The following is a 24770-nucleotide window of genomic DNA, read 5'->3' as shown; positions in this document are numbered from 1 at the left end:
GTCCTGACGCAAATAAGCAGTAAAGCTAGACTACCCAGTCACAATTGCTGTCATAGGGAACGTGTACAATCCACACAGAGCTATCACGTGACGAGACTACCAACGAAAATTTGAGCCGTTGACCTTCACTGTCTGCCGTCGTCAGCAGTGTGAATTCCTGTGATTTCAAGCTTTTGTTTCTAGCCAAATATCATTTTCAATGCAATATCAAGATACAGTTGTATGTGAGACATTATCTAGATACGTAGCAGCCTTATGAGCAACATAACTGTTAAGTTTGGGAGCAAAAACAACCAAATATATTTCATATTCCGTCTCATTTTTCGATGATGGCTCTAGTCGGACTGGTGCATTTTCTTCGGAGGTGGTAATAATGTAAGTAGTTGCAACGGTCGCTTGCCACCTGCTGTCTGCAATTGGGTGCTTATATACACGTGTTGTGCACAGGCAATCAACTGAAATAATGTTGTAAAGGAATGATAAGGTCCTAGATTATATCTCAACTGTAGATTAATCCGATTTCTGCCGCCTACACACAACACAATACGCGTGAAATTATGTGAACATGATGTCCCTCCACGCACGGTGCTGCAGGCCACCCCCATTAACGTGTCGACTAGCCACTCGCCCCACACGCACTCACTTTCTCCAGCGTCTGCTACGTCGGATTTTCTGCGTGAATTAGGGCGAAAGTTTTCAATATGGTAAAGAAGAGCAACTTAAGAACAACAACAACAACAAAACCAGAATAATTTTGAAGTAAAATGTGATAGAAAGAAACATAGAAAAACATGTATTCTCATTTGATTTGTGAAAGCAGAAAGGAAAAGCATTGAAGATGTAGTGGAGTTGTGGGATATCAACGTCATAGTTTATTTTTTATGATATTTGTTCCTAGAATGAATGTTTTGGATTCCTGAGAAATAAACAACGAAATCAAAGAGGAAAAACCAGTGGCCTGTCTTTCCTGTGCTCAATTTCACCATGACATTGATTCTACAAAGTGACAGAATATATGAAATTCACTTTGTATATGTGTGTACATTGAGTGTGAAGCTTCTAGTATAGACAAAGGCACAGTGAATTACTTTCATGGTAATTATTGACCAAGAAATTCAAGTTTGAGCATAAATTCCATCTCTGATTTAGGTACAGGAATATTTGCCTGGTATTGTCAAGTTCCTTGTTTTTCTTTGATATGAGAATGGCCTTTTTAAAAAATTCTGCAAGTGTTTAGAAGTAGTTACATGTACCGTCAAAAACAAGTATAAACTTTCATGTCACCTGCATAAAGTTTTTAACCAATCAAAGCTGAGACTTCAGAACCCTTGTCTTGAAAGTACGTCATTCAGAGTGTTCAGGAAGTAGTTGGTTAAGGTGATAAAACATCTTCACTCAGAGCATAACTTGGCCTCTATGCTCTATTGTGTGCTACAGTGCGTACATGAAACATCTGAGTAACACATCGTTCAGTGGAGTAACAGGACAGGTTGTCTTCCTTGGACAAGATAGGAGAGGACCAGTCAGCATCCATCAACATCATCCTCCAAGCACCACAGTGAGTTTTTACTAATTTTATTTTTAATTGCTCTCCACCTTGTTTTTGCTTCTTTCCCAAGTGATCCTATAGGAGCTTGAGAGAGAGAGAGAGAGAGAGATGTCTCCTTCTTGGTTTGTCTGCTATAATCTGTTGATATTATTTTCCTTATATCTTTTTTTATATCATTGAATCTGCTGTTTCTAATTTTGCTCATTTTTTTTCTTTCTGGTGTAGCTCTCCTGCTATTCTCTTTTCAGTATCTTTAATATGACTCTATGTAACTTTCTCTTGTCATTTTCTCCTTTGCAGTTTTTTCCTTCCTTTCCTGTCTTTTACTGATATTTTTTAATCAGCCATTTTCCCCCAAAACCTTTTCCTTTATTTTCCTGTTTCTATGTTGACTATTAGATATTTTGTATGGAAGACATTCATAAGATCTCTTATGTCTTTATACATTCATTCCAGCCTCTCTTTTTGCTCTTCACATACAGCATTTTTCAGTAATCTTTAACCCATTGAGGACAGTGTGATTTTGCTACAACACACATTTCCCATAGACACTTGCCCGGGTATACTTGGGACTCGTCCTCAACGGGTCAATATTATCCTTAATCAACCATTCTAAATTCTTCCCTTCTCATCTTTTCAATCTCATATGTCTCTAATTCCCTGTATTTATCATCAGTGATGTCTTTATACAGTTTCTGTGCATGTCAGCTTGTATATATGTATTTTTTTTGGGTATTTTCTTATTCCTTCTGTTGATCCTAGTGACACGACATTTGCTTCTGTAACAATTTCTGATGCTGTCTTATTTTTTCCAAGGACTTAGGGTTAGTGTAAGGGTTGTCATAGGGTTTTAGTTTTAGTTTGATGTGAGGATTAGGATTAGAGTTAGGGTTATGTTTGTGGGTAGAATTTATGTTTGGCTTAGTGTGCAGATATTTCATGGGAGCAATTGTCACAGGAGCAAATGTCATGAAGACATTGATCATGTCTATCTCCTTGTATATCCATCCTTTCTTAAATATTTCCAATGTTCATGTCAGTGAGCTTTTAAAATTATGCAATATCACATAGCTGCTTTTGCCAGTACCCATGTGATATTATATAGATTAGAACCTGTTCTAAAAGCTGTCTGTGACTACCGTCTGCCCAGTGTGACCACATGGAAATTCAGCAGAAAGAAACATGTAGTTGAGAACCTGTGCATGGCAACTACTTTTGTAACGTGACCAGCAACCACAACTTAGATTTCATGCTGGATGAAGCAAAAGTATACACAACTTTTGCCCAGTGGAGCACAGTGTCTGAGTGACCAGCCAACAAATGCTGCTAAAACTTGTCTTCAGCTCATCAAAGCAACTGGTGATTGTTTGAAAGGGCAAGGCAATTGGTAGATAGCATTGTATCATCGCTGACATTATGAATTGGCAAATGTAAGATTTTGCGCAGAAATGTGATTATGAGTTAACTGCATTCAATGATTCATGACTTTGTTAAACATAAAATAATGTGTCTTACATTCATCCAGTGATGTTTATTTTATGAGAGTGATGAAAGTGGAATGTTCTGCTCTCTGGTACTGATGCAAAAGCCATTCGTCGATTCGTAAAGCCACACGTTTTTGCGTTGTACAAATATTGAGTACTAAAGAGAGCACTACATAAAACGAAGAATGCATCATTCGCCCATGAATGTTGCGCGTAATATATATATATATTGGTGTTCACAGGAAATACGTAACATAGTTTACCTCATCACAATGAACACATTATGGTAATATCATATAAACTCACTTTTTACATGGAATGAATTAAGGTGACAAAATGTAACACAAGATTGTGAGTTCCTCCAGTCTCCATCCCTTCCACAAATATTTGTGAAAGCACCAGATTTGCCAGACCGGTATTCTTATGGAGCTGTGTGTAAGTGTTCACCTAATAGGTTTTACGAAGGGCGAATAGGCACATTTGCCACCTCATATTGCCACAAAAAATGGCAAATAGCAACATTTGTGCTTTTTTTACCATTTGCCACTACTGCAATTATGTATTTTTGTGATTTTCATGATCTGTTACTTTTGTGATGGATAGAGTTTGATATGGACATTTAAAGAATGGGAAAAAGTGAAATTTGAAAAATTGACCAAAATTTGAACATTCATAACATCAAACATCCAGTTCGTAAAGCCACCATCGATAAGTGGTATCTTGGTACATGTAATTATATGGGACATTGAAAATATCTATCACGATGACTTAACCTTGAACTATTCTGTAATACCCATCTGTCTAACTACCACATTTCTGTCTAACTACCACATTTAAGTTTCCTGTGAGTGGTCATTGTAGATAGATTTGATTGTTTATGATTTTGAAGAAGGGATTAGCAACCATTTATGCAAGTCATCAGGATTTTTCTGTAACTTTTCAATGGATTTTTCACATTGGTTTCTTGTTAGTGTTTGTGTGTGTGTGTGTGTGTGTGTGTCTTTGTGTTGAATTCAATGGAAATATCATAGTGCATTAGATAGAATCCTAGATTATGCTAGTAATTATGCTTATTATTATGCTTATTATGCTTATTATTATTAGACTAGTAGCAAGAGATCCAAGGCACACCAGATTCTCCCTTGAATTGTATCCATGCGTGATATATTTACTTGCCATGTCCCTGTTGAACACAGAGGTACAAATGGGTACCATAGACAATGAAATTGACAGGAAATATTGGATGATGGTTTGAACACTTCAAAAGCCTTCCTGGTTTAGATTCAACAATATTATTTGCAGCCTCATAATTGCTATTAAATACTTTAATTATTGACATTATTAGCATAATTTCATTAAATCAATTATTGTTGTCTTGTGACTCTTGATACTCGTGCTGTGATCATGCTGTGATCTGAAAGTTACAAGGCTATGAATTTGTTTGCTTTATCATTGCATTTTTTTTTCTTCACAAAATGTGAATACAAACATAACAGTGAAATCACACAGATTGATTGTATGATTAAACACAGCTATAAAGTGAGTATCATCTGAACTCAGGATTTGTAACTTCATCTGACAACTTCTTCTATATCACAATTCATAGCATCTTACCAATGCAGCACTAAAGAAACAAATGCTGGAGTAGGCCATCATATGATGCAAAGATTGACTAGGATGGTAGCCTCAAAACAAATGAAAGTATACCAGGAAAATGGTACTGTCTGTCAAAAAGAACAAAAAGAGTATATGACAGATATGTTTATCATACTTCTTCAATTCTCTGTTTTCATATTTTTCTGTTGCCAGGTGTTATTTAACATGAGATGTAGATAACTCTTAATATTTTTCTCACTGTTATTCGACATAGTAAGATGGAGGTACATGTGTCAAAACATTTGGCTCATGGTCACCTGCAGTATACCATGCACAATACAGTAATATCAAGAAGCTTCTTGTCCTTTTATTTTTCAAACTTACCATTCCAAGGTATGCATACATATACACATGAAAGTGTCATAGCAGGGGTTAAACCAACTCTTCTTGCAAGTGAAAGTCTTGAACAAGGTCAATCCCATCAGATTTTGTTGATTAATTAATCAGTTAGTCTTGTTTTCACAGGGTTGCTCCATCAGTGAGTTGAACACTGTTGTTCATGGAGACAGTTCATGGACAGTAAACACATATATTGATAAAGATCAAATGGGCTTTAGATGTCATTCCAGCAGTGAAAGCTCATGTCTTGGTACAAGTTTCTTATATGTGACCCTGCACCACAAAACGAACAAAAAATCGCCAGACATGGATTTTTTAGTTAAGGTCAGATTCTGAAAGAGCAGACTCTAAGCTTTAAAATGATATATAATTCAATCCAAATGGACTCTCCTAACCTATCTAAATATTGGAAAGAAAGTACACACCCTGGATAAGTGTGAATTGAGAAAAGACGCTCTGAAGAACAGGGTCTATTCAAGCGTTTAATCTCTACCAAGCTGCGCTAGCTGTGCGATGAATGGAACAAATAACAGGATGATAAACACCAGAGCAATAACAATTAAGGGATGACCACATTAAGCTGAAATTGTGCATGCCTCATTAACACATTCTGTTGATGATAAATGTCATCTTTTAAAGCATTAGCGTTATCCCTTCTAAAGTTATTGGAGTTAAAAGTGATAGGCATGGACAGGGTTTTTAACAAATGAAAAGAGGACTCTTTCAGAAACACCTTATCACACTATTCCACTAAAAAGTGTTCCACTGAGAAAAACTGCTGATAACCAAATTTTCTTTTCGTTTTATGATACCAAACTTTAGTATGATGTAGAAGAAGACTTGCTCTTTCAGAAAATATGAAAAAGTCAAGATTGGCTAGGTTGACCTATTTCACCTATTTTCCGCTCTCACACAAAATCAGTGCGTGCGACTTTTTGTTCGTTTTGTGATGCACAGTCACATATTATGTATACCTTCTCGTTACCAAAGGCCTTGCTATCGGTTTCTTGGCCAACCCGAAACCACTATAGATAGGCAGGCTACTCTTTGAAATTAGGACAAATTGTCAGTTGTATAGGTATGTATTTATAGGGTGACATTATGTAAGAATTCCAAAGCTCTTTTTAATTTTTTTTGAAAGGTCGTGAGTTTGAAATTTTAAAATTTTTGAAAAATGTTTGGAGAGTATTTGCATATTACAGACATTTCCCCATCCTTAGCACTTGGCAATGCTTAACTCGTGTTGGCTTGGATGTATTCTGTGAGTGTAGGAGGGAGATGTGTATTTTGACTCCCAATTATTCTCTAAAGCTAACCAGCTACTGTTCAGTGACCATCAAGAATAAATGATAGATTTGAATACTACATGAACCATATCATTCAGGAAAAAGCAATTGCATAAATTTTGTAAGTTATTGAATTTGTTTTCAATAGCCACAGTGAAGACATTAATACCAAGTATCTTCCATCTTTGAGATAAAAAGGAATGATTTCCCTTATTCATAATAAACATTTCATTTTTGTTGCATGAAACAGTGTTTTTCTCAAGTTGTTAATTTGGCAATAATCAGTTGACTCATGAAATTTTGGAAAAGTAAAAACTCCATGAAGTATATATTGCATTTTCACAGTGTGGTTATGAGCTGAAATCATGATATATCTGATAGGATTTCTTGTTTAAGTAGGTATGCCTTATACTTATTGAAACTATCAGCATTGAAGTTATTTACTTGTTTCACGACTTAAATATTGTATTGATTCTTGACAAAATGAATCTATAGCTTGGTCTCATGAATTTCTTGGGAACAGCATGTGTTACATAGAAACAAGCTAATGTGATGAATCTGACCAGCACCTGCCTGCTGGTAGGATGAATGTTGCCTCTTACAGACAGCTAGAGACTGGAATGGTATTTAAATTGACTGTTGATCAACCACCCCATGACTTGCAAGAACTGGTTGACAAAAGAGAAAAGAGTGTTCCCTACCCTGCTGGCCTGCTATTAATGCCACCTGCCTCCCACACACTGACAGGAGTCAGCATCTTGTGTGAGGTGCAACACCCTGGGCATGTCTGAAAACCACAGCATTGGCATGGAAAGAAAGTGGCATCAACCACACTAGCTAGCATAGCCCTGACAGCATCACCAGGGGCCTATTGTGGTAAAACAGTTACCAGTCTGATTGGGCTATGGACCTTCGATGATCCAAGCACACTCAACAACCACATGTCTGACAGTCACCTAGAGAAAAGGGTGGAGACAAATATGACTTACTCATTTGGCAATGTATTGGTATCTCTGCAACATTTGGGCTTAAGATTCTCTTCCTTGCTTTCCAAAGTTGGTTGACGGATAGAAGAGATCAGAATGTGGTTGGCCAACAATTAGTCTCCCAGCATGCCTCTTCATCAACCTCCACCACAGGACGTGAGCCAAGTCTGGCAGAGCTTAGGCATGGATTATGGCCTGACAGAGACCTGTAACTCCAATCTGAGCTGCAATTCCTCAGCACTCCAGCCACAAATTCTCATCCAGATCCTGTTAGTTTCACATTAAAATATTAATAGATTAACTTGCTTAAGTTAAGATTTATATTATATTCCTTTAGCATACAATATCTTTTTTCTTGATGCCAGCATTATTTTTTTTCTCTGTTGTGTGATAATCAAAATATGTTTTGAGTTAATTATTTTGTTTGTGTTTAATTGGACTGTGAAATTCTTTTACCAAGATTTTATAATCAAAATTATTTGAGATGTAGATAAAACCAGATCTTAAGGAATCTTGACATGAAAATATAATAACTCGTAATATTGAGATGCATAGTGAAACCTATTGTGTTTATCAACTGCCCAAATCTCCCTGAGAGTTGTTTGGAAACCTTAATTCTATGCCAGAAGTGAGTTGATAAATACACCCTATTTCTCAAACTTCTGTATATCCATTGTGAGAAATGAGGAATTATTTGATAAGCTTGTATACATTAAGTATTTATGTTAGCTTTGGGTAATGCAGGGATGTCGGATATGAAAAAAAGACAAATTTCAAATGAGTCTTGAAAATGACAATGTTTTCTTGTTTTACTTGTCCTTTGTCAAACATCGAAAGATTTGTTTCAAGCATATTGTCATTCTTTTCTTGTTGTTTAAATCACATGTTGGTCACTGCATGCTTGAATTTAGTAGAAATTACTGATTTATCACCTCGCAAGAAGCTTCATATTTGCTATGTAGATAATCTCTTTGGAGTCTTGTTACTAATATATTTGAATGCATTCATTTCATGTTCATGAACTACGAAATAAAACTGGAAATAGCGCCAAGCATGGAACCAGTCATATAAAAAAAGTGTTGATGATAAGTCTTCCTTTATCAAACTGTCAAGAAATATTATGATTTATGATCATTATGTTTTCAACTCTTTTTAGAGCTGCTAGGGCCTGACACAGCCATAGGAGGAAAACAATGCTTTGAACTTTGTCTGCTTCCAGATTTGTTGCATGCCCTGGTTTTTATGATGTCACAAAGGGGCCTCACTGCTTTCAGAGAAAACTAGAAACTAAAATGAAAGCCAAGGTCTATGAAGCTTGCTGAGTAGCATTGTGTCGGAACACTGAATATGAGAAACAGATGGGACTCAGTAGGGAAGAGAGAGCTACGTCAGATGAGAGTATCATGTCTGACATATAAATGTGACTTATACAGAAAAACAAGCAACCAAAAAAGTAAATGTGCATTTGTCCATCCTTCTCTCCTTTACCCCTTTTCTTTACCTTTTTCCTCTTTATTTTTTATTGCCTTAAAATGTGATATTTGATGTATTGACAGCATTATAAAGAAAATATAAGAAGAGTTTTAAAAAATGTATTTTTCATGAAAAGTACACATTCCATCAACTTGTTAATGACATATGTTATGGTAATATTATTCCCCCGGCTTTCTGAAAGAGCTAAATCAAGAACTCTTTTATTGTATGCTAAAAAAAAAAATATATTGAAGTTTCCTTATGTTTTCTTATATTGTTGTCTATACATGTTGTCATGAACTGCAGTAATCTTCTTATTCAACGATGACAACACTAACTTTTGAACTGATCGCCTGATTTTCCTCAAGCTTTCACTGATGTGTGCTACTAATACTGCTGCTTTCAATCAATCCACATTTATATATGGGTTTTGATTTCCTTTAATTCAAGCTTGTAATGGAGGTGTGTGTATAGCTGGCTCCTGTAGGTTCCCAGAGTGTTTGGTAATGTTGCCTTTTGTGTTCCAAACATTGTAGGCTATTGTGTCACACTTCTGGTGTGCTTTATCTGCTACACTTTTAGTAGATTTTATTCAAAAGTATGCTATATTTCTTCACAGAGAGAGAGAGAGAGAGAGAGAGAGAGAGAGAGAGAAAGAATGAAAGCAAAAGAAAAAAAGAAAACATGTATACACCATTATTATGATTACTCAAGCCATTGCTTTTCTGTTAGTAGTACAAATGTATGTGCAATGTTATTCATATGAAACATATAAGATCACCTACAACAGATGATAATAAAATTGGACTTTGGTATATTAGACTTAAAGAAACGGAACATTGTGCTCACAGTAAAAGGAGTTGCTTGTGTTGAGCCAAAATAAGTATTGATGCATGTCAAGCAGCATCAAAAAAATTCTTTCAGATGATGGTAAGAGATGAAGAAGGGAAGTAATTGGCAAGGGAGCCCTCTTTGCCCCGTTCGTCTCCTCTCATCTCTTTTTGTCATCCTGCTTCAATGTTCTCGGAAACAGACTTGTCAAAATTGGATATGATGCTTGTCAGGTTTGATTTGCAGAATGTTCTAGAGCTACATGTGAGGGACATGAAGGAGAGGGAATGGGGATGGCATGTGGGAGAGAAGTGATACGGTAACTAGGGACTCCAGGTACCTCTTAGGTGGGCTTTGCCCCTTTCATACCAATTAAAGAGCTTTACACCTCATAACAGAGGCTGACTTGAAACTCCCCTGACCATAACCTTCAATTGTTAAGGTACTATCACTGGGATCTTGATTTGAGGACAGGGTGAAGGGGGAGCCTCTACCAGACATCTGGGGCTGACATTGGGATCAAGACAATTTAGATGAGAACAACCTTGCATGACTGTCTCAAATCTTCACAGGTTAACTGTGATGCTGTTATCCTCCTTTCCCTTTTTTCATCAGAGTTGTGGCAGTGCAGTGCCATACATTTTACCAAATTTAATTTTTGATAGTTGCACCAGTAGGCATTCCAGAAATGTAAGGCAGATTTTGTGATAGTCTATTAATTATAGTTGAATATGTACATGTATTTAGATACATTGATAGGTTTTATGCAGAAAAAAAAAACATACACAAAAGTATTTCATGCACAAAGTCATGACTTAGATGGCATTGGCTCTATAGTTAAAGGACATCACCTCATGAAAATTGATTTAAACATCAAACAACACCTCAAAAATTAAGATATGAAAAAAAAATCACATCTAATTCATTCGATTTTAACGTGGTATCTGCTTCAGACTCCCATTCTTTGTTCTTCAGTTGGCTTGTGTGTGATATACAACCAACCATGATAGATAGTAAACACAGGAAACAGATATGGGTCTATGTTCTAATCAGATAAAGTGCACAAAACTCTCCATGTATTCCACCAATGCTAAATGTAATAGCAAATATGAGATGCTGAGTGCAAAGCCTTCACAGTGTGCAGTGGAAGGCAAATAATACTATTCACTAAAATTACAATGAGCAGATCGTACACTGTAGTTCTTGTTCAAATTTGGCAGATGTGTTGGATTTAGCTTCATGTAAGGAGTGTTTATGTGTGATGGGTTTCAGAGTTTGCTTTGATCTGCTAGGATGTTGAAGCCAGTGGTGGCCTGAAGAAACCAGAAATTAATGACAACATTATCTTTTAGCATCTGGGATCTGCCAGAGATTTGTAACTAACTGGTTGTGACATATTTCTGTATGCATCACACTCCCTTCTATTCAGAGAGAAGTTTGGAAGCTGTGTGGGTGATGTCTGGTCCATGACAGGCTCCATCCCCCATTGCCCACTCAGAGAGTTCTCAGCACCCACCATCCTTTGAAACCTCTATCCTTTGTGATACAATACTAGAGAGAATGGCAGTATTAAATACTTACATTTCACTTGTCTTCTGTGTTGTACTGATTAATTTGAGAGTCCTATTCTACTAGATAACTTTAGGTGCAGTTATGAAGGAATCTTGGGATTTAGTGGGCTCTATTAGATCAGTGTAAGCCAAATATAGTGAAACCTGGCTTTTGTGCCACTGTTTAGGCTGGCAGAAAAACCAACGGGAGTTTGCTTGAACTTAAAACTTTTAGGTTGTTAGTATGTACATTGAAAACTGTCTATAGCGGCCACCCAAGGGAGATGAAAAGAGTGGCCACTATAGACAGGTGGCTGCTGTAAGCAGGGTCCTTTGCAACCACCTAAGGGAGATGAAAAGAGTGGCCACTATAGACAGGTGGCTGCTGTAAACAGGGTCCTTAACATGGCTATAGCAACCACCTAAGGGAAATGAAAGAGTGGCCACTGTGGACAGGTGGCTGTTAAGGCAGGTTTGACTGTATATTATGTTCTCACATTCTGCTCCGTGTTGTGAGACATGCTGGTCTCTTCTCCAATCAGATCAATGTAAGTGTAAATAAGAGTTAAAAATTATATAAATATCATGCTTTGTGTGATACCCAGCTAGGGGTCATTTGTCAGAGATGAGTGAACATTTACAAATTGATATATTGGCAAACATAAATGAAAGACTTATGGAGTTTAAGAAACACACATTTTAAGGGGTGATTTTTTTTTATTCATGCTGTGTTTTTTCTGTGTTTTTCTCTGTGTGTGAGTTGTTGTTGTCATTGTTGTTGTTGTTGTTATTGTTATTCATTTATTTATTTATTTTTTTGGCCAGGATGTCAATATCTGCATACTGTATTCTGCTGTGTATAGGAGAGACGTGATAGGAGCTGGCAATAACTAGCTGGACATCAGCATGAAATATTCTTAAGTGGATAAGATAAGATTTATGAAAGTTCATAAACCAGGAAATCTCTTACTGAATTTAAAGTCTGACAGTGTAGTATGTTACAAGAATTATTTTTCAATATATAGGGCTTATTCCAGCTATTTATTGATGAAGTATTGTATACCATGACTAAGATGTATTCCACGTATAGCCAATGCCAGAACACAAGAGCTGTTCAAATAGCAAAGTTTAGACATAAAGTCATTCAGACAGGCAAGTTAGGACAAACATGAGTAGATGTTGTTGACTGAGATAGCCAAGCTTAGACACAAGTGACTTGTTCAGACAGCTACACTCAGGCAAATAATCATTCAGCTATTAAACCAATTGTATTTCCTTTTTTTTCAGAAAAATCTCTGGTATTAGGCATGTACCATTCAGACATTGATGTCCCTTGAAAAGACAATAGTCTGTGTGTGTGTGTGTGTGTGTGTGTGTGTGTGTGTGTGTGTGTTTGTATGTTTATCATGAGGATGATCTTTGCTGTCAAATACTTTGTGAGGTCACATTCTTATTAGCAACAAGAGTCACATAATCTTTGTTTGCAATGATACATCCTCCAAGGAAACCTGTTAGGGTAGATGGATGTTTCTCACATGAGTGGGACACATGATATTATTTAATGTCTAATCTCAAGAGGAGTTGATCGATAACGATCATGGTCCCTAAATACTGACTGGCCCTGAAGAAGGCTGAATATAATACAGCTGGTGACATTCAGGAAAGGTATCCCCTTTTCATTGGAGATGAAGTAGTTAAAACAAACATGGAAAGGGATCGTGAGAAAAACAGATCAGTCCAGGAAATGAGGTAAAGTAGACGAACCGACTCCCTCTGGTCTGAATTCAGGGGGCAAAAAATCATCAAACTTGTGTGACCCTTGCAAGTCCGAGGCCACAATCTGGGTTGTTGTTGTTTTTTTTTCCTGAAAGTGTGCAGATTGTATGTGTGCGTTTGTCAGTCTGTGTGTATGTATGTTGCTTTTTAAATAAACATCCAGGAGAGGATGTCAAATGGAAATGCTAACTGTCTCTTTATTCTCATTTTATTTTGGGTGTGTTTTTCCTTTGAGTAAATGCTTGTGCCTGGAAGTGTTTCGGGCATTATGATATATCTGTTCAAAATAGTTTATTAACTGTGTAGATTGTTTTTATGACTGATTGAAATCCCTTCTTAACTTTGGGCCAACCAATGTCATGCCCTTCTCTGATATCTCGTTATTTCATATTCTTAACATGCAGATGACTCCTGGTGTTATTCAGATACCTCTCATATTTTGGCAACTTTTCAATCTTTTATGATGACAAAAGAGTTGTAAATGTTTTCTATTTGCATTTATACTGACAAGGCAGTAAAATGAATGTATAACAAATGCAACCCCAGTTGTTCATTGATGAATGTGAATGTTTGTTCTAATATGATATAGGTTCATTGTTTAGAATTGGCTAGATGTGTTCATATCATATCTGCTGCTTCCCATCAAATAGACATATTCTGCTTTTGTGTTGCAATTTTTTTGTGCAACCATAGTTCATGCATATTTTGCCTACCTGAAGAAAGAGTAAACAATAAAAAAAAGAATGTGAAGAGTTTCCTTTTATGTGTTACTTGAAAGAAATGAAATTTGACATTTCTTATTTGTTAAAATATTTAATTTTGCACAGGCACAATTATTTCCTTTTCAAATCAGAATTTATTATTTAATTGATTTGTCCCCATTGACAATACCTCTTGGACCATTGCCTATCACCAATTTATCAGCAAATGGACAGATAAGATAGTAAAGCCAACTTTGTGTACTTAGTGATTTGTGTGATGTTGTGATATAGAAATGCTCTTATTTCTCCAACAGCAATTTCTGCAAAGTTGTTGCCATAGCAACTGCCGTGTTTTAGAGGAAATGTGACTCTGTTTGACCAAGGTGTGAATAGCAAATTAAGTTTCAACATGAAATAGACATACTCAATTTTATTATGTTTTTACATTATTTCAATATATATATATATATATATATATGTTTTAGTTTCTGAATTTTTCAGGTGTTACCATGGCGACAGACTTTTTTTTTAAATTCCCATGACCCAAGTTACTCTAAGTCTATAGATTTAGTCACTTTTGTCTTATTGGTACTGTAAAATTAGCAGTATGTGTTATTTTTCAAGCAATTTTTTTTCCCCTGGCAACTGGAGAAGACCAGAATTGACTAGGACTCTAAATGCAATTGAATGAGTAATTCTAAATCTATAGATCTAGTTACTTTTATTACCTTTCAGTACTGTTTAACCTGTTGGGACCAGGTCCAAGTAAACTCGGGCAGGTATCTATAGAAAATGCGTGTTGTAGCAAAATCAGTCCGTCCTCAACGAGTTAGTGGGAAATATGTCTATTTTTCAAAAACAATATTTCATGATTGCATCAGGAAAACACATCTGAGAAGAACTAGGACTTTAAGTGCAATTGAACAAATAATTCCAAATCTATTATTTTAGTCTTTTTTTCTTACATTTTAGCATGGTTTGATAGGAAATAAGATTATATGTTTTTCAGAAAGATTATTTGTTACTATGGTAATGGGATAAGACATCAGATTTCTGAAGGGCTCAATATTTGAATTATTTCAGAATATTTCAGTCTAGATGTGTTTTGAAGTTTTTAGATTTTGATATTGAGCCCTTCAGAATTCTGATGTCTTATGTTTGTGTTTCACTATGTCTCATATGGATAATTGATATTATACCTCCTCAACATGTGCCATCTTATGAACTTCTTGAATGTGAGCTACAAGGAATGTATGGAATAGCAGTCACCCTTAAAATGAAGGAAATCTTATGTGCAAATGATGAAAGAAATGTCATTCAAGTAGAGAGAGAGAGAGAGGGGGGGAGAGGGGGGATGAGGTTCTGTCAGCTGCCATGAGTAAAAAGCTCTGGTTAGTTAATGATGTGACTCACTATTCATCATCCTTTGAACACAAAGAGAAGAATCCCTATGTCTGAGATATCATAATAATCATGCTATCCTTTTAGTTCCTACTCACTCCCTAACTCCACCCTTTCTCCTGTCTAATTATGTGTTCATGAAAACAGATCTGAACTACTGTATAAGTTGTTATTTTCACATACAGATATTTTTGCAAATGAGGAGGTTACAGCCATTTTCACGAGATGTTGCTTTCACTAATTGACTATGATGAATGCACTACTCCCCTAGCGCATGGGACACTTTTGTGTGTTGTTAAATTTGCAATCCAGAGTAAGCAAATCAGAAGTTTATAATGACTAGAGTTCATGGTACGGAATGAGTGGCTGTCTGTATGTCTAATTCACTTTGTGGAACCACATGACCTTGCTTTGTTACTGTCTGTTGCTGGTGCCTTGGAAGATAATGAGCTTCATCATTCACACACATTGACTCAGAACTTTCTCTTCTCTGTTTCTAAAATGTTTGATATAAAATTCTTCTCAGATACCACAGAGTGTCTAGATTGACAGTTGTATAGATTGTATTTTAAATGGAAGGCAGCCGTATGCCCACTGCTTATTTTTACTCTTTCCTGGGTAGGTCTCAGATTTCACTTGAACAGACCATAATCCGCTCTATTAGGGAGGAAAAGCTCATTTTATGAAATCATCTGACTAATTGGAAGAGTCTGGTTCTTTGCGGTCATCCTGCTTAGAGTTAGCCAACAACCTTGTCTCAGGAAGGCTGGACAACTGAACATGTGGGTCAGTCTTTGGTCATGAGATTCCAGTTTGTCATTGCCTCAAACTAGTCTCATAAGGGACTGAGTAACAGTTTCATGAACACAGTATAGTCACAGACATTTGTGACAGAATTAGAGAAAAGTTCAGTAAATGAACATCCAGTATTGTAAAGATATATTATTTGTTACTTAACTTGTTGGCCTGTCTCTTTTCCCTTTGAAATAGAGATTCCCTAGCTGTCACCAGATCATTGTGAATGAATCAATTTTGACTGCCTCCAGTATCTGCATGCTTTTTCTAATGAATATCAAGTATTACTTTCTTTCAATGTTCTGCATATGCACAAATGTAATGTTGAATATTTGCATCAAACTTATCAACAATTTTGAATATTTACATTGTGTCCATAACTTTCCTGTCTCAAGTCATCTGAAGGTTGTGCAATGGCAGAGGGGAAGGTAGTTTATCTGAATTTGAAGATATTTCTTTATAATGCTAGCCAAGCTGATTGATTTTTAGATATTTATCAAAATGTTTATTTATGTTTTCGTTTTTCTTTCTTCTTATGCCACAGATCATTGCAACATATATGCCTGACATGGACACTACGGATGAGGGTGTCCTAACAGTAAATACAACAGGGATCCTATGGGCTGCAGGCAGCCAGCCGATAGATGGCGGTATGCAGTAACTCCTCCAGTACACCAAATTCTGATGGAAATCTACTTCACTTTTCAAAGTGCATATAGTATATGAGTTAAACATTTTGAGTGAAACATTTTGATATGCCAGAGACAAGACACTTGAACTTGTTTGTTTACATATTTTCTTTAGTTTGCTTGCACGTCAACATGTATACTGAACAGTACCTGTGGTTATTAACTCTTTATATGCCACGTTCGCACGCCAGACTCAGTCGACGGCGTGCCAACTTCGCTTTTTCTGCTCAAATGCACAAAGCCGCCCAAATCGATTGATAAATAGCCAGATGCCACAGTACTATGAAAGCATTTCTCGCGATTCCATTCCTGCCACATGTGGCTTTCATTTTATGTGATGATTGGCTATCGAGTGGTGTTCCCTACTGGATTTGCGAATAAATTCTAAGTTTCAGGAACTGTTTTGAGTGCAATAATCATGCCTCTACAGTAATGTAGCTACTGGTCATTTAAAAGAAAAACAGTCATAGATCTGTCATACAATTTACATCAAAGGAAAGCTTGGCATTTTCTCCACAACTTTGGTTATTACATGACCAGGGTAACGAAAATCTATTGAACTTACATAGATTTGAAAAGCAGAATGTTTCCCCAAAGCATAACTACGTTGCTGTCTCAGAATAATGTGGCACACAGGGAGTTTACACCATGGCATATAAAGATTTAACTCTATTGCATAGATTTTGTTGATGTGTAATGATACAGAGATCACACAGACTTATTTTTAAGCATCATTTGTGTGCAGATACTTTGTAACAGCATTAAGTGTCACATGCTGGGGTGTCTATTTATAAATTTTACTTGCGGCCATGCTCAACACTCATATGAGAACAAAAAACAACAACCAAATCATGAAACACAATTTGAAAGAAATCAGAGCCCGAGTGTTTTGTTGTTGAATGTGATATTTGTACAGTGTTTTTAGTATTTTACTTAATTAAGTACATAACCATACTTAACAGTATGATGACAATGATATTAGTCAGAGTTAGTATTAGTTCTTCTTTAGCAGATTTTGATTGTCATTTTCCCCCCTTTAATCTGACCAGGGCCAACGTGCATGGTAGAAGGCTTGAGACAAGCCTTAGGATCAGACTGCAGGACTGCCATAGCTCTCATGAACACTATGCTCCTTATCATCATTCTCATCTCAACCATTATCTTGGCAGTCTTCATAAAACGCAGGTACCACAGGATTTATCCCCACGCTCAACTTCTGATAGTATTAAAGTCAAATCAGTCATATATCTGTATGCTTTTTATTTCTGTGTATTCCAGTAAAGCTCTTGTTCACTGATAATTTTCACAATGTAAGAAAAAGGGGGTTAGAATTTGTATTTACTTGAACTTCCTGTTTATATCTGCTATATGGCCTGTCAATTTTTGTAGGCATTGAACAAGAAGAGATTGTCATACATCATAAAGTCATAGCACTTGTATTTACCATAGAAAGAAACACACACAACAAGAATTTACTCAATGTACATTGTGCCATGAAACTTCAGACTTCTACATAGACTGTTAGTGTTTATACCAATGAGTTTAATGGGACAGAGTTTGCCATAGCTGTGAATCAGCTACCTTCATTCACACAGAGAGACATTTTAAAGATAATTTTAGTGCATAACATCTGATGTTAAGGGGCATTCATAACATGAAATTTGCTGTCATATCATGCCCCCCCCCCAAAAAAAAAAACAAAACAAAACAAACAACAACAACAACAAAACAAAACAAAACAGCAACAAAGAATTCTTATAGAGTTACCAGGAACTTGCTTTTTCATTGCAGATTGATATATGAAAGATTACCTGATTTCATTTGCTGAGTTAATTTTGTCTATCCTGTCAGTCACTCAGTGAATGACAACAAAGCTTTGCTTTCAGTAGAAGTTACAGGTCTGCTCAGTGCAAGTGTAGGAGTGAGAAAAGAAAACACTGGGTTGTATGTATTGCACTTGCTTTTGTGCCATAAGTTACAAGGAGTGAGGTATTGTGCCATATTCAGCAAATCAAGAAGTTCATTTGCCAAAAAAGGGAGGACTACATGAACCATTCTAGTGAGTAAAGAATGTTAAACTATGGAAACAGGAGAGTCAAATCGAAATTGCAGAAATAAGGGATTTGGTGAATATAATTAGTGCACAGAATTAGCATGACCTTTTGATTCATTAAGAGATACATTAATGGAGTGAAATTTGGTAGATAAGTGTTTAGTATGTTGAGTTTGAGTATGATCGCAGTATTTTTGAGTATGGTATGAACATAATTATAGTAGGAATCTGAGATAAGTTTTGCAGGAGTTTGAAAGAAGTATGATGAAAGTTTGGTAGGGGTATATAGTTTGAGTATGAAAGAAATATTATAGGAGTTTGGTACAAGTTCGAAAGGAGGGTGGTAGGAGTTCAGAAGCAGATTTGAAGGATCATAGTAAGAATTTCATGAGCATTAAGATTAGAGTGTGTCTTTATATTAATCAGACTTTAATGGATCTTAATAGAATTTCTCAAGAACGCAACATGTGTTTTTGAGCTGACCGAATAGCATTTTGAGTTTTAATTTGTTGAAGAAATGTTCATATCTACTAATTGCAGCAATTAATGCAATATCTATATATGCAGTTCACTTAAAAGTATAAGTACTGAGTAGATTCAGCACAAGTAATGATGTGATACTCTTGTCTTCTTACAAGGTATGACAAGAAAGTGAAGCGCACTGAACAGCATATCAAGCAGCTGACGTTGATGGGGCTAGGAGAGGACTCCCTCATTACTCTTGATGAATGGGAGATGCCTAGAGAGAATGTAGTCCTCAATCGTAAGCTGGGGGAAGGTGCCTTTGGTACTGTCTATGGAGGGGAAGCATTGCTAGGCAACTGTAAGTGGGCAGCAGTCGCTGTCAAGACACTGAAGCTTGGAGCAACTGTGGCAGAAAAGGTAGGAGATTGTGAAGCAAAATATTTAAAGGTATTGATATTAATACTATCAGCTGGGGTCTTCAACAGACTAGGAAAGTTACATGAACATACATGTGAATTCAGTGAATACAGAAAGATTAATGAAATACTCAGTAAAAGGGTTAGGAAATCGTACTTACAATCTGTTAAAAGTTACAAATGTTTTGTAGGTTTTTATTCTCGGCACGGGAAATCTACAATGGTTTGTGGTTATAGGCAAGTACTGTAGAAGAAAATACAATAGGAATTGCACAAATTTGTGTGAAAGGCATGCATTTCCTCATTACTTTCAACTTTGAGAAATACAAACAACTAAAAGTCCATTGAGAATAAATACATGCAGCTATTGGAAAGTACAGGCAACTATTGAGAAATATTTTCCATGCCACTAGGGGGATCCAGGTCAAGCAATCTTTTTGATAGCTGTCGAGCTCTGTCTTCCCCTAATACCATTGTAAAACTGTTACATTTCACAAATTATTGTCAAGTTCGTACAGCCAATATTTTGAGCATGAGAAAAAACATTGCATAAGAAAGCCTCTCCGCTTTTTAGTCTAAAATGTCGAGAGTGACAGAAGATGAAGCCTTTATTGCCATGGCATTCCACACCACTTGTTGTGTCTCCCCTTCATGAGCTGTACACACAAGTTGTATTGTCTTCTGAGTACTCACAGGCTCTTTTCACATTCTGTCATATGTAAAACCCTGAGTCATGCTAACTCCGATATATAATGTGTGGGTGGACTGGATTCTTTACTTGCACAAAATCTTTAATTCTAAATTAGCTGTCCCATTCCTGAAAGTTTTCAATGGTAGGAGTTCAAGCTAGGACCTTGAAATATTTTGTACAGTTATCAGAAATGCCTGTAAAACCCATATACCTATGTGTCAAGGCTACCTAGCCACAAATATTATGTTCATGCAACAGTTTTCACTGCATCATAAACAAAGATTCAAATATCTGAGGGTTTCACTTCATCCTCCATCACATGAAGTTAAGTAACTTAAAAAACACTTTGAACCCACACTTACTAACTTGTTACAGTGTGTGTGTGTGTGTGTGTGTTTCATGGCAGATGCAATTTGTATTAATTGATAGTCTCACAAAGAACTGTATGCAAAATGTATGTGTGCAAAACTAACGAGAATATAGCTTTTTTAGAGCCTACTTTCACACATATCTTTGTAAGAGATACTTGTTGAAACAGATGTGTATTCATGAGTGACGTAAAATCGGTTTCTCCTGTTTAGTCTGTAGGTGTTCATTAAAGCAATGTTACAATGTTATCATATGATTGTATCTGTTCCGTAATGTAAGTTAATTTTTTATAAGCAATTTGTATGTGATATTGTTTTGTTATGTTGTATCACTGTGTAAACTACCTCAATTCGGCCTTGTTAGGCTGCCATGGTAGTTGTCTTTTAAACCATGAATAAATAAATAAAATAAATAAATAAATAAAAGAGTCTCTTATTCTCTGTCTTAGCTGGATTTTCTCAGTGAAGCAGAAATGATGAAACGTTTCAGTCACAGAAATGTGGTGAATCTACTTGGAGTCTGCACACGGGGTGAACCAATGTATGCAGTTATGGAGTTTATGCTTTATGGTAAGTTTTGGATTCAGTAACCCTCGCAGAATATTAATATCAATGTTTCATATGAATGTTTGAAGATTACTTGTCATATATATCTTTGTATCAAAGTTCATTACGAGTATTTGAATTCATGAGAAAAGAACTACAGGTCACAAGACGCCACCATTCTATCTCTCCCATCATGTTAATATAGTCCTCTGGTGATTTACATTTAATTGGATCTTGTTTGACCAACCCTCAAAAAAGTAGCTTAAAAAGATTGTTTTTTTGATTGGGTCAAATTCTGAAAGAGGAGATTATCAACTTCAGAAGGATATGTAACTCTACACACACATACACATATAGATAGATAGATAGATAGATAGATAGATAGATAGATAGATAGATGGATAGATAGGTATTTTATGAATAATAGAATATTTCTCATTGTCTCTCTGCACGTAGGTGATCTGAAAACATTTCTGTTAGGACGTCGCCACCTTGTAGGAGAGGCCAGTGAGGGCAGTGTAATGACTGATAAGCTTCTTACTTCAATGGTACTAGATGTTGCATGTGGTCTCAGCTATCTAGCCAGTATCAACTATGTACACAGGTGAGAAAATGGTCCATACAGCCTAACATATCCACATTTTTTGCTGAGGTATATATTTATGCCATGAACTAAACCAGGTTTGGAAATTATGTAGATCTATGTCATATGTGATGGAAAGAGACCTGTGTTATAATTAGCAACATCGTGACCTGTGTTGTTTGAAAATTGATGTCACAGATTGAAGAATCAGAGTGTAAAACATTTTTTAATTGAATACAAACTTTATTCTATTCCATTAATTCTTGAGACAGTTAACAGGGCATATGATTCAGGGAAGTTATAGGCTTCAGAATTGTTTGAAAAGTTCTAAAAGGGCAACTTACCTTTTAAATATTGAGGGGCAGTATTTCCAAATACTAAGAAAATGACATTCTAGTCAAATGAAAGTAAGAGATTATTAAAGCAGGGGGGTGAAGATATTCCATGAAAGATTTTTATTAGTTGTCTCTGTCTTTGCAAATGTGTTTGTAAGATCGCAGCAGTTGATCTACATTTTTAACAAACGTGTCGGAAAAAGGAACTCGTGATATGAAACTGTCATCAACTGCTTTCCTGGCAGTAACACTACCACCAGGCTATCCCTGGCTGATGAAAGAGACATGATGAACTTGGAACAGATATAGATCAGCAGTTGCAATCTAACAAATACATTTGTACATTGAAAGACAACAGATAAAAATCTTTCATAGTATAGATTCTAGTTGTGATACAACCATTATTTATATGACTAGTTGTTATAGGAGACCGAAATATAAACAGGAACAGTTACGAAGGTAACTCCAGGCTGCTGTTTGGCAGCACTATAGATATTTTTCTGTAACTTCAGCTTGCATATGAGAAATGAAATATTGATATGAAATGCTGTATGTCATTGACCTTGTGTGATTATGATATTCAATTTCTTTTTTTTCCCCCAGAGATCTGGCTTGTAGAAATTGCTTGGTGGATGCAATGTATGTTGTTAAGATTGGTGACTTTGGAATGACTCGGGCCCTCTATGATTCGGACTACTACAGACTTGGAAAGAGAAGTAAGATTATTTCACATCTCACAAGTTCACACTTTCAGTAGGTAAAATTATCGATGATTTCATAAGTCTTATGTGTTATGCTTCATTCTGTACTAAAATAGACTGAGTTTGATACTCCTGACAGGTACAATTATCGATCTTGATGAATTGCTCAAACTGGAATGATTCCAAAGCTAAGAAATGACTGCATATATGTTTTGTAAAAACTCTGTAACCCATACCTCACTCTGATTGATACAGGCAAACTTCCAGTACGATGGATGGCTCCCGAGAGTCTGACTGAAGGTATCTTTACCACTATGAGTGATGTCTGGAGTTTGGGTGTAGTCATATATGAAGTTGTGACTTTGGGCAGCTTTCCTTACCAAGAGCTGTCTAACTCTGAGGTGCTGGAATACATCAGGGCCCAAAATTCTCTCCAGCCACCAGATGGATGTAGCACAGCATTGTAAGTAGCAATCAGTGTTTGCCTGTGTAAGACACTCTTCAAGACTTACAAACGGCAGTCAGTTATACAAAGCAGCAAATATCAATGCTAAACTTATTCAAAAAACGTTCAACAGAAATTATTGCTTTGAGTTTTCTTTTGTAATATATTTGGCAGATAGATATGTGTTGTCTTTAACTTCCTGAATAATTTTGTCAAATTTCCTTGCAGGCAAGTCTCACCAAGAAGTCATGGTAGTTTATTAACCCATTGAAGACGAGTCCCGAGTATGTTTGGGCAGGTGTCTGTGGAAAATGCGTGTTGTAGCAATATCAGCCCGTCCTCGATGGGTTAAGTCATGTTTGTTTGGAATATTCTTAAAGGAACAGCCACACTAGTGGCTAACCATTTGTTTAATTTGTCAAACAGTGAATGCAGAGCAGCAACTTTGGTGAAATATTTTGTGTTCTATTTGGTTGACAGGGCAACGCTAATGATGCAGTGCTGGGCCATCCAACCCAACCATCGTCCTACAGCTAAGGATGTCACAGATATTTTGCGCCAGCGACCCAACTTGATAACTCCTTGTGTTGGTGCACCTCTAGGAAGCATTCCTCCAGAGGAATTAAACAGCACAGGTCTTCCTCTTAGTCCTTCAAATATTAAACACCCTGCTCACAAACGTAGCACTCGTAGTAACAGCAGTGTTGATATGCCTATGGGAAGAGACTTTCGTCGCGACCATGATGAAGAGTTTCTGACTGGACACCTGGCTAGTGTGGGCCATATCTTCAGAGCATCAAAACGTAGATCTAACAAATGCAACTTAACAAGGCCAACATATGAACTCGGTCCAAGTGGATCACGATCAAGGGCAAATTCAGACCCAGACATGAACTGCCTATCTCTCGTTAGCTCTTCATCAAATGCACCCTCTACATCTCTCTCCTCTACTACAAGTTGTCCCTCAACATCACAAGACTCATGCATATTAGCCATGGAGGAACAATGTGCACCTCCAGCAATGAATAGAGCAAGAGCAAAAACTTCAGCCACTCTGGAACACCATTTTCTGCACAGAATACCATCAGGGACAACATTCAGCAAACTCTTAAAAAAGGCTGCCACCCAAGACAATATTTATGCTGACCAAAAGCAGCACTGGTCTCTCTTCAGTAGTAGCATGGACAACCCTCGTTTTGATGATTTACCCCTTATTCGTCCCAAGTCTAGCCGACGTGGAAGCAAGAGGCCTCGCAGCAAGTCACTTGGAAGCAAGTCGTCTGGTAGCAAATCACCTTCCAGCAAGCATTCTGTCTATGTCACACTATCCAGGAATGGATTTAATGAAAGTAAAGATGAAGAAACAATGGTATCATTTGTGTCAAATTAAATCTCTCAATTTTGTGTATAGTTGTAAACCTTGATCAAAAAATAGCTTGTTGCATATTACAAGAGATGTTGATCAAATCCTTTCTGTAAGAAATATGTAATAACAAATGAAAAACAAATGCCAAGGAGAAACTATTTATGACCCAGCTGTGTTATCTTGAATATATATTTTTTTAGATCTAACAATATAACACAATATGCAGCTAATGAAATCAGATAGAAACTGATAATAATATTTCCTAAATTTCTCAAGAAAGTTCAG

General features: G+C 36.5%; 1 protein-coding gene across 1 annotated transcript in view; it reads left to right on the top strand.

The window, feature by feature from the left end:
- The window catches only part of LOC139735510 (uncharacterized), a 107897-nt gene extending 83388 nt beyond the window's left edge, over nt 1-24509 (top strand). Inside the window, exons 12-20 of the mRNA XM_071646269.1 lie at nt 1438-1558; nt 16372-16477; nt 17566-17701; nt 19208-19451; nt 20959-21079; nt 21512-21659; nt 22577-22689; nt 22930-23137; nt 23600-24509. Coding sequence (XP_071502370.1) covers nt 1438-1558; nt 16372-16477; nt 17566-17701; nt 19208-19451; nt 20959-21079; nt 21512-21659; nt 22577-22689; nt 22930-23137; nt 23600-24509 — 2107 coding nt within the window. The remainder of the gene's footprint in view (nt 1-1437; nt 1559-16371; nt 16478-17565; nt 17702-19207; nt 19452-20958; nt 21080-21511; nt 21660-22576; nt 22690-22929; nt 23138-23599) is intronic.
- Nucleotides 24510-24770: the final 261 nt, after the last annotated feature.

Source organism: Diadema antillarum, unplaced genomic scaffold (assembly GCF_040938485.1).
Source record: "Diadema antillarum isolate AM-2024a unplaced genomic scaffold, OU_Dant_1.0 scf00000028, whole genome shotgun sequence".
NCBI classification, from domain to species: Eukaryota; Metazoa; Echinodermata; class Echinoidea; order Diadematoida; family Diadematidae; genus Diadema; species Diadema antillarum.
Note: the sequence above shows the minus strand (reverse complement) of the source record. Positions and strands in the feature narration are given on the sequence as shown.